The following is an 11,505-nucleotide window of genomic DNA, read 5'->3' as shown; positions in this document are numbered from 1 at the left end:
GAAAAAAAAAAAAGAGCACCCAATCATACTGGTTATTAGTTAAACATATTTCGTGCATCAATTATCTGGCAATCTGAATTTGCATAGGTACATTCCAGGATACCCTTTGGTACAGACATTGAATCCTCTCCATTCTCGTCATAAGTGTTGCTATTTTTGCTATACAAGAGTGTTTTGATCACTGTCCAATTTATACAAATTAATGTTATTACTAATGCTACTTCACACACTTGATTCCCAACAAAAAAGCCTATATAAAAAGGGTCAACTTTGCTTATGGCAAATTATTTCCCAGAACTACAGATCTGTTTTCAGCAATAGGCTGTAACATTTTTCCCCAGATGCTTATTTACACAGACTCCTTTTCATTGCTCTAAGAAATTAGCAGGGTATTAAACTGAGGGTCTTATTTTTAGAATTCAAGGCTAGATATATCTAGAGCTCTCTGCTGCATCCTAACCAAGGTGATATTAGGCAGAACAGGAGAAAGCAGGTCTTTAGTAACTAACTTTCATAATCAATGGTACAACATTAAAAACATCTGCTATCTTAGAAGATGTATCTAAAATATCCAATGATGTTTGGAGAAAAAAAAAAATCAATACAAACTGCATGTAATTTTGCTATCCTAGTCTGTGTGCATCCATTTAACATTTATAGGACCACAAATCCTTTGCATACCAGTTTGTTTCTTTTTTATATACCAGATAATAGTATACTTACCCACTATTCCTTTTTTGTAGTATCAGCACAATGCAAAGTTGTCCTGAGTTCATGCATGTATTTGAACTCATTACAAATTACAATCTATTTTTAATGAGTTACTGGGTTAAAGGCCCAATTTTTCCAAGGGATTTAGATACTTACCTTCCACCAAGATCAGTAGGAGACAGGCACCTAAATATTTTGATATCTGGACCCAAGTAGTTGTGCATACATTATGTTAATTTATGACAGCAGACAATCAATTCATTTTTAGGCCTAATTATACTGAATCTCAATCCATTACCTAAATCTAACCAAAACAGCATTTTATATCATCAAGACAGAATGGTTCCAACTTAATTCATCTACAATTAACGTCAATGAAACTAAACCATTCTAAAGTGAAAGTACATTCAGGGTTAGTGCCATTAGTACCAGAAAATTCCTTTATAGCATACAAAAGTACAGTGTGCCTAACCCTGTGAATACTTTTGCACAGAAGCACACTTTCTTTTTGTAGTATCTGGCAGTGTGACTACCAGGTTTCCACTTCTAGTTCCGCCACTAAATTCTGGGCTGACTTTAGGCAACTCGCATTGCCTTTCTGGCCATCCACTTCTCCATCTAATAAACTAGGACCACAGACCTCTTCCATGAAGGTCCTCGAGATGCACTGATGAGCAGCACAGTATGAACCAAGTACTAGGGCTTTGCATCTCTCTTTACAATAACCTGATACACAAACCTCTTGCAGGGGTTTGGGCCTTATTGTATAGGTATTAGGGACTCAAGTTTTGATTCTTCACTACCCTCAGGAGATACCTTAACAGCCAAATCACTACCCACTCAGAAAAAAAATTTAGGCAAGCTTTTTTCAGAGTGGTTTTTATTTACCTCTTGTACTTGATGATGTTGTATTGGGGTTTTCCTTAAAAAACAAACAAACACTGTGATGGCCCAAAACATTGAGTAAGAATAGCAGTCTGGCATGAAGTTTCACTCCCTTCACCCTTCATTCAAAAAAACAAGATTGCAGTAAAGCTACTGAGCATCTCTCCCTGATTTTGTAAATCACTGAAGTGGCCTCCTTCCTTGTCCAGACAACTCCACTGGGTGACCTGCTTCTCAATACTACACAATAAAATGTTTTGTTCTCAAGAACAATGTTCCTGGTGCCTTGAGATTACAACAAGTTTACTGAAGGTCACCCAAACAGCATCATCTTCAAGGATTAGAGATGAAAGCAGTTCACATTTACTGGTAATTCCCGAGCAGGTGAAAACAAGCAGGAAGTACACAGTACTCCTCCTCTATACTTCAACTCCTCTTCCAAAGTTTCAGTTTCTCTAATTTCAGGAAAAAGAATTACCTTTCAGTCTTTTTTTTGCACAAAATTGCTTACAATGAACCTTGCATTGCCTGATCTGGTTTAACCATTGTGCCTGCAAACCTCATTTCTAGGCAGAACTCAAGTAATCCTGGAAAGAAAAAAGATAAAAAACAGGTTTATTTTTCTAAATAAGTCTGAATTTTTATTTGTTACCCTAGTAAAAAAACCCCAAAAAACAAAAAGTTTGGATTACAAGTGTATGAACAGAATAGAAAAGTACAAAACAGTTTCCATACATTTCTAATACATTAATACAAAGTGCATGACTACATACAGTTCATCTTGCATTACTACAGAGAAAGGAAAAAATGGAAAGGAGCAAGGGGAAGCAGTTGGTGGCTGAAATCTAGCAATAAATAAATAAATACATACAGAAGACAGATGATTGATATTAGAGCACATCCTACCACCAGTACTGCAGCCATGAGCAAAAGGAATCACTGACACTTAAAAACAAACTCAAATGTAAATGGTACTATGTAATTTTGCCCTCCCTTTAGAATGCAAGTAACATGTTTAAAAGAAAGCAAAAACTACAGTGAAAGGGCACTGTAAGGCTGTGAAAATACCAAGCTCCATTTTTTGTGACATCCTGCCAACAACTTGAGACATCTTAACAGAAGGGGAAAAAAAAAAAAAGCTTGGTTTCTGCTTTGAAGTTGAAGGAAGGTTTGTATTTAAACCTGAATCTCTTTTCCCCACTATCATTTTATCTTCTATATGCTCACCAACCAGCAAAGCCCTGCCTATCCAAATTTCATGCTGAAGACCCATAGGAAAAAATAAGTTTTTAGCAGTCCACTGCAGTTTCACAAAAGGATCCAAAAAAAGTCCAATTTCAACATTACGCAAGTTAAACCTTCATAAAAGAAACATGAAGCAAGTCAGAAGCTTAACTATAGCCAACTCTGAAGAAGCTGTTTGCACCCTAAAAGCAAAAGCTGTAGCACACAGGAATGCCACAACCATTTGCACACAAGTTTTAATCAGGAATGTGCATAGGAAATATTAACCCACTGTTTTGCCACAACATGCATAGAGCCATCTCGAGTTTTTAAACAGCATGTACAGAGTCTGCAATAGATCCAGCATTTACAGAAGTGTTACTTCATTGGTTGCAAAAGAAAGGAATACGTTCCAGAACAGGAATCTTGGATCAGACCCCCAGTAAAAAACAAAAAACAAATAAGCAGACAAAACACTGAGGTGCCAAGTTATATCTGGAATGGTGCTCGACTCCTTATCCACGTGGTCTTGGTTGCGACAGGTCCAAAACCAGGACCTGGCCTCTTCTCTGGTTATACTCCATCAGCTGTTTGTTCTTTCATAGATTCCAACAATTCAAGATGGCAAATTCTAAACCCAATTCCTCATCTACATCTGATGTGGGCCACAGGTTGCCTCTCTGACTCTTCTCTGGGTGCGATCGCACAAGGCCTTACATGTCTGCATCTCAGTTGTAATTCAGTGGTTTTACACTTTACTTTTATTCAACTCTTAGTTAAGGAGGGACTGACAAAGATGGCCAAAGAGTTCACCGTCTCTTCAGCTTTCTTGAATACTTAACATTTGGACCCATCTCTCAAATTAGCACTACTCACATAAGGGGTGTCTGCAGTTACCTGTCCTTGCCTTAAACGAAGGATGAAATTAAAGTCAGTCTTTGTTTAAACATCAGTAGTACAGATTTAGATCACCATATATTTAAAAAAAATATACATTATATATATATATAAATAGAAGTCTGGTAAAGAATAGACTTAAACGCTTCTATGCATAGATTCATGCTACCAAATCGTGTCTCAAAAAAGAAATACCTTAAATTGGGGAGAAAAATAAGAATGCTCAACCAACTTAAAATGCATGACACCACCAATGCTTCTCTCAGTATAGAAATATTAAACTACATACATTTTATTATACAGCAAAACCCATCTTCAAGTTCAGTCGTGTAGAGGGCTGTGTGGGGGGAAGAATGACTTAAGGGACAACCTTGCAGCAGCATTCAGCTTTGCTAAGTGTTCCATAGCATCTTAAATATTATGTACTTTTTTTTTCCTGGAAAAAAAAAAAAAAAGATGCAAACTGGTTTCAGAGTCTGTGGAATTGTGGCAGTAAAACCAAAAACAGTTTTAAGGAATGGTCTTTTGGCAGCATAGCAGGTGTCCAAAGTGAAGAGAGGGTCATTTTCTAGTATCTTCCAGAGAATAAAAAAGGTTCCATATAAACCTTTTTGCTATTTGCTGAGGAAGTCACCATTCCTCCTGATTGGAGACGGCTGGAGATTGGGGTCCCTGTGGTTCTGGCTTCTCAGTGTCTGACTTCTTATTGCTACAGCATGGTTTGAAGAGATGAGTGTCTATAAGGACTTCTCCAAAACGTCCTTTGTAAATAATTCCACAGCAGACTTTTTGCCTGGAGGCAGCAGAGGGTGGAAAAAGATATAGTTTATATCTATCTAGGTGCACACATGCATGCAGAAACAGGTACAGATATACAAAAAAATTAATGTAACCAGGATGCCATAGTTTACAATCTAGGGGGCATGTCTACACATGCTTTTATGCAGGCCTAAATTTAATGTGCATTAAGGCGATTTAGGTGCATGTCTACACATGCATGCACTAAGGTGTATTAACATGGTGGATGGACCAACTTGGCACTAAAGTTAGTGCCAAGTCAGTCTACATATGCAGCAGGCACTGTAGCTGTTCACTCTAAAATCTGATACCTGCTTTTGCAGGTATCAATTTCAGTGCAAAGAGCCGTAAAAAAAATAAAAACAAAATAAAAGTCACTATTAAGGCAGATTATGAGTATGCACATATAAACCCACGCCCTTAATATGCCTTAAAAATGGCCAATGCACCTCAAAATTGGCATGTGTAGATGCACCCAGCTATTAGTTTAGATCTTAGGCACCATACACATACTCGATACTTGTGCCTATTTTCCATCTCTGCTGACTTTTCCTTAGGATATATGGAAATTTTTGGTCATAAAGAGACATCAACAAGGGGGGGGGAGACAGACCTACAAGGAAAACAAAAAACCCACCCAGAAAGAAAAAACAAAATAAGCAAACAGATCCCACAGAACCAAAAACAGGTCTGTATCTAAATCCCCTGAACTGCTTTGAAAAAAAATTAAGTCTGAATTTACATTTCCTACTTTGCTCCTTAAAGTTGCATGAATATAGACATGTGTTTGTTTTTTTTTTGTTTTTTTTTTCCCCAGAGCTATTTTAAACACATTGTACCTGTGAAGGCCATTTTAAAGGCAGTAAGTCACATGCATTTGACAAATATACTGAACAAGAGGTCAGTACATTCACCATGTAGCAAAAGCAGGAAAAAAAGGGATCCTAAGCCTCTAGGAAAACCCAACATTCCCCTATTTCAAATATTTTCTGACCATGATCATGGATCAGTTATGCAACCGATTTGTGTGGGTGTTGCTCATAGTTAGCTATACCCCCTGGACCTTTTGAAGTACTCCCATATGTATGCGTACCCCTGGTTGACAACCCCAATCTAGACATTTCATCTGATATTTAGTATGCAGAAGCCAATCTTAAAATAATTACAAACCCTCCACGGAACAGCTAGATTGGTGTTATTTCCTACTGTCAAAATGTCAATTATTTCAGACTAAATATCTTTAATACTTTGAGGGGAAAAAAAGTCTTAAGAACACAGCATTTCTTTCAAGAGGATTTTCTTCCATGGGTCCAAATCCACACTTTCTGTATTACTGAATAAACTTAAGCCACAACCTTAAATATTGTGTTCTTCAACAGCTGTCTATGAATGCTGTGGAAATTGCTAAGGAAGAAGTATAGTGTGCCTTGTAATTAAGCTGAATTGCTGGGTGCACTAAATGTTTTTGTTGCCTTTTACCTTTTCCAGTAGGTGAGATCTAAAAAGGAGAAGACTGGTGTTCTGCTGGACCCTGGGCTGATCTCTGTGTCAGAGCCATCATCAGACTGGTTACTGTAACAGGGAGACTGAGCTGGAGAGGCACTTGAAGTGGTGCTGTGGGCATCAGAGTCTACAGGAGAACAAGGGGGTGCGGGGAGAATTGTGTGCAGTTTACTAGTTAGTCATCTCTACCACCAACAGGTCAGACATAACATAAGAAACAGAATTGAAGACACTTTTCTAGTACAAAGTAATGCTACTATCAACTAGCTAGGAAGACCATAAACTGATCATTTCCATTGACTCCTGGCATTTTCAGTAAAATCCTGGAAGGTCATGCCAGCAATTTGGAAAGATCCTATGGACAAGGATGGTCTTGTAGGCAAAGCATTGCACTGGCACTTCTGGGACCTATTCCTGTCTGTCACAGGCTTCCCCCACAACCACAGACTTGAGGATCTGGTCCCACTGACATCCATGACAAAACTCCTAATGGCTTGCATCCTTAGCTCTGAAAGTCAGGGTATAACAGCTTCTCCCCACTCCCTTTACCGTATCAGTTTGGACTCCAAGTCCATGAAGCCCCTCATCCTTGGGACTACTTACAGCACATGACGGTAGGTATGTATGGAAGTGTGTCAGTCAAGGCCTTGGACTCCTTGGGACAAAGCCAGTCTCTCCCCCCTTCACTATGTGCATGGCCAGCATCTAGACTTTGCTGTTTTGCTCATGCTAATTTACATTTGCATACACTACTGTCTGTTCCAAGGGCACAATATGAACAACAGTAAAACCCAGAGATCTTTGGAAATTGTTCTTCGTGTGTGTCCTTCAAGTCAGGTAATAACAAAAAACAGATAAGGGAATAAGACGACAGTAGTTACATGGCTGGAGTATTCTACTGCTAAGGAAAGAGCTAAACTGATTTTAAAATAACACCTAATTGATTGCACTGGACATTATCTAGATTAGGCCAATTAACTGTAAGCTGCTTTGGCAATGAACTTGCGTTCCTAGTATTTCTCAACTTACTGTGCCTTTTGAATTCCTTTTGCAGTTTGCTGATCTGATTGCTCTTCATTCTGCTTCCAGAAAGAGTTTTCATTTTCTTTGGTTTCAGTGTCGTTTTAAGACTGGGTCCAGCCCTTGCATCCACCACCTGAAAGGCAACATAGTAATTGAAAAGTATTCAGTTACTTCTACTCTTAGTTCCTTATCAGAGCTCAAGCATGGTTTATGCAAGAAAAGTTGCACTAGTTTAGCAACAGGTGTTACTTTAAACCCATTTAGTTTAACTAACAACTGTGTGTTGACATTTTTCTAGTCATTTAAACTTAGCTTGGAACTAGACTATTCTATAAAAAGAAAAGTAAAATGGGCTTAACACACCTTCAGGTGAACTAGTGCAACTTTGTGTTGACAAATATTCATCTTGGTTTGCAGCTGTAATTAAAGTCAACACAAATCAAAGTAAAGAGTGTTCACACAGTTTCTGCCTTGTTTGTTTTAAAACTGGTTTGAGCTAACTGTTGGATGGGTAAGCCCCAAATAGTGGCAGCATGCTTAGCTCCCATGATACGGTCAAAGTCCTCATGGAAAGAGGGACAGCAGGAAGAAGCTCTCTCCCCCCAACTGTAGACCCAAAACAAACTGCTATATCCAGTCAGAATGTGCAAGAGGGTGTGATGGTGAGAGATTAGTCATTTTAATTATCTGACCAAGCCAAGTTGATTTATAATGTTGCTTAAGCAAGTCACCTGGCTTGTTCAAGCAAAAAACAAAACAAACTTTCACAGCCAAATTACTATCTTTGGACTTAGGCCACATCTGGAACATTTGGATGTCAAAAGGAAGACTTTTGGAGAAACAGCTTGTGAAAATTAGAGTGGTTTCAGCAATGATATCCTGTGTATGAACCAGGTGAAGGCAGGGAATAGCCATAGTCAGTTTTAAGTAGCTTTTACAGATGCCGAGCATGAAAGAAAAAAAGAGTCACTTAGCAGTGCCATTACTAGATGAATAGGGACTGAAGGAGGTAAATATTAAAATCATAGGGGGGTGAGGAAATAAAATAGCTGACTAACATGATTCCAGTTTTTTTTGGATCCTGCTGGCAGTTTTTTCCATCTTTTCACCAAGAGAACACATGCATTGCAGATGTCTCCTGACCGGGCCTCATGGAGCCTATCAAGAAAAACAAAACAGAACAAAACCCTTGCTTACTGGTTAGCCTCTTAAAGTCAAAACAATTGGCATAAAAGCAGGGAGGGTGGGGTGGCAGATTCTCGAACCAAGACTTTCAGAAGTGATTAGCAATGGTACATGTTCAACTTGATGCATCCTAAAAAGGGATCTAATGCTCATCCAATATCCATATATTCAATTGGAATAGGGCCTTTTTGAAAAAAGGTGCCTCAGGCTGGGAGCCAATATATAAAATAAACCATTTGCCTCTTTCAAGCAACTTTGGCCCCAACATATTAAAGATGAGTCATAACCCTCTGTAGGATCAATTTTTATTCAATTCCAAGATGATGTTTTTCCTCCCTCCCTTTCAACATGGTGGGAGGGGAAACCCCCCCCCCCAAAGCCTCATCTCAGAATCAAGTATTTAGTCAAAAAGCAGTCAGAAGAGGCAGCAGAAATCCACTCAAAGGCATGGGGAGGTGTGGGAATTCTTTGCTTTTGAGAGGCTTGTTAATACCAAAAATTTATAGGAGATAGAGCTATAAAGTTTGCATTAAAATTCTATAAATTCTGAAAAGAACCCCGAAACACTGTAAATTTGACTGACATGCCTGGATGGGACAAGCCAGTTTTTGTTCAATGTTCAGTTACGGGCCCTATGTTGCTAAACATGCTTCAGACAGCCCCAAAACAAAAGCATAGATGTACTGCTTTGACACTTCAGCAGGTCACCAGACATTTAGCTGAGGCCAGACCTCCAGTGCCAGATTCACACACACAGGTCATGATCAAGAGAAATAACTGTAAAGACCAAGAATCTATTTCTATAAAAAACAGGAAAAAGGAATAAGGCAAAGTAAGGGTCTAACCCTGCTAATGCTCTCAAAACCTTCCCACTATGGGTGGCACCCATGTAGCAAATGATACTGCTCACTTGTCAAAAAAAACAGGCAGAAGCATGTTTAAAGGGTATAAATGCTCACAATAACTGAACAAACTGGTGGGAACAAAAGGAAAAAAAAAAATGTATCAGAGACAATGACAACATGGACATTTTTGCACAGTAAATGCTGCAGTGGATAAACTTCTACAGCTATGAGAGTCCTACTGCTATGGCTAATTACAAACTACGTGCATTAAAAGAAATAATTACAAGCTGCCAAGTAGGAACTGGATGCCTTGACAACTTGATAAAGATAGAAAAATTCAAGGTTATTGTAAGACCATTTCAGAGGGCCAAAGCTACGTGGTCAAACCAGCTTTAAGTGAGCATTTTTAAGTTGTGCAACTTAGTTTATTAGGGCTTTGAAGCATTTTTTTTTTCCAGGCTCTTTTCACATCACACTTCTGCTGTGAGAGTTTACCTTTACAATGGGAGCCCCTATTCTAAACTGAGAGGCACCACTCTTTCGAGCTAAGAAAATGACTTACAAAGTTTTTGAGTTTTAAATGAAACCCCAGAAGATTTTATTTAATCGAAGTCACAAAAGCCTCCACAGCTCTATTGTGCTCTACTGCACTACACCTGCACCTTCTGATGTGTTGGCTCTTTGTACAGGTCTAAACTAACACAAAGGATGCATCCCCACAAGCATGCAAGTCCAGGGGTATGCATTTCCTATGGGACAAATAGTGACACATTTATGCCACTGATATTAGTCTCTGGACATGCCCCTGCACACGCACTCTGGTGCATGGCAAGGTGACCCTGGTTGGGTAGGGGAGGCTGGGGACTGCACCTGCATTGGCCCCAGGGCCTTACCCAGGGTGCTGGGGGCCTCCTGGGGCAGCAGCGGTGCCAACCCAGTTGCTTGGAGCTTGGCCAGCAGCCAGAGCAGGATGCCTCTCTGGTGTTATACTGCTGCCACATGCACCAGGCTGCTTTTTTCACTGGTAGCTTTTTTGTTGACACCAGGATCTTCCAGTGTCAAAAAAAACTGCTGCGTTGCAAGTTAACAGGATGGCGAATGGGTGCAGGTGCGCTTTGCAGTGCCGTAAGCTGCTTTGTGGTTCCACAAACCACATGTGCATGCTCACAGGCACACCCACAATGTCCAAGCCGTTGGAACAATGCAGGCCAGGTCCTTCACCAGTATGAGTCAGCAGTATTCTCCTGAAGTCACTGGAGCTGTGCTATAGCCCCACGCTGTTTGTGTAAGCTGTGGAGGCCAAAGCCAGCTCTATACCAAACTCTTATCAGTGCCTTTAGTACTGCACTTGAGAGAAACTTAACTTTTCAAGTTTGCTGCTTAAAGGCAGAAGTGAGAACCAATAGAAATGACAATACACATTTGCCTGGCAGAGGATCTTACCCAAAGCAGTTCTGGAAATCCTTTTCATAACGTTTACTGTCAGTGAAACGAGAGCTGGAAGACTTAGCCCTGCAAATACAGCAGCCCTCTATACTTCGGTACATCTTCGGTTTGTGAAAACCAAACATCTTTCTTTGCTGTTGTCTGTGGAACAAAGAACTACCATCACTTAATCTCTTCAAGTCATAGCTTGGGGATTAAAAAAAAACGGAAGAAACAGCCTCATGGGTAACTGGGTAAAAGTTATATATAGGTTACACTTCAGGAGGGGGAACACCCTTATGAAAAACTTCTCACTTAAGATGCTCTTGCTATCCCAACATGATCTTTAAAACAGTGGCTCTCAGTCTTCTTAGACTCAAGGCATCCCTCAGAAAATGCCAGCTCTTAGTTTTCATTTTTTGACTACAGGAAAATACTAAAGCAAAGAACTCTGCAAGACCACCGCAGATCAGAATGCTTTTAACACTACATTCCTACATAAAAAAATCTCTATGTTTATCTTGTCAATCATGACTGCACACCTAACAGCGCTAACAGTAATTTAGAAGGACAGGTACTTAAAGCATGCTTATTTTAAATTCAGCACAAAATAGCTGATGTCTGCTGGGTCCCAAATCTGAGTGCCTCAAGCCAATCTAACTGGGCATATGACTAGGTCTCCCAGAATATAGGTCTACATGAAAGGTATGCCTACGTTGTAGTCTATGGGTCCAAATGCAGCTTGCACAGACACCCTTGAGCTAGTTTTAACTAGTTCACCCAGCTGATGGCAGCAACATGCTAGGGGGGCACCCCAGAATTTCAGCATGGCATATACAACCCTACCTAGGGCTCTGGGTAACTATGGAGTGCCAAAGCATGTGCCACAGCAGTTATTCTGCCACTTGTCCCCAAACTGGCTAGGTAAGTACTAGCACAGATATATGTTTACATGAGCTACAGTCATAGCACCAGGCTGCAGTAGAGACCTAGCCTAAAAAAAAAAAAA

General features: G+C 39.8%; 1 protein-coding gene across 4 annotated transcripts in view; it reads right to left on the bottom strand.

Moving 5' to 3' along the window:
• Positions 1-1,774: 1,774 nt before the first annotated feature.
• The window catches only part of FAM60A (family with sequence similarity 60 member A), a 31,985-nt gene continuing 22,254 nt past the window's right edge, over positions 1,775-11,505 (bottom strand). For 2 of the 4 annotated variants that reach the window (XM_019515480.1, XM_019515479.1), the window contains 5 exons: positions 10,515-10,658; positions 8,100-8,199; positions 7,048-7,174; positions 5,995-6,145; positions 1,775-4,510 (listed from right to left, as the gene is read on the bottom strand). In XM_019515480.1, the coding sequence (XP_019371025.1) occupies positions 4,348-4,510; positions 5,995-6,145; positions 7,048-7,174; positions 8,100-8,199; positions 10,515-10,642 (669 nt within the window). In that variant the 5' untranslated portion in view covers positions 10,643-10,658 and the 3' untranslated portion in view covers positions 1,775-4,347. Of the gene's footprint in view, positions 4,511-5,994; positions 6,146-7,047; positions 7,175-8,099; positions 8,200-10,514; positions 10,661-11,505 lie in introns of all 4 variants that reach the window. The other 2 variants (XR_002096923.1, XM_019515481.1) reach the window with 2 other exon arrangements.

Source organism: Gavialis gangeticus, unplaced genomic scaffold, assembly GCF_001723915.1.
Source record: "Gavialis gangeticus isolate Ggan-Ray unplaced genomic scaffold, GavGan_comp1, whole genome shotgun sequence".
NCBI lineage: Eukaryota > Metazoa > Chordata > Crocodylia > Gavialidae > Gavialis > Gavialis gangeticus.
Note: the sequence above shows the minus strand (reverse complement) of the source record. Positions and strands in the feature narration are given on the sequence as shown.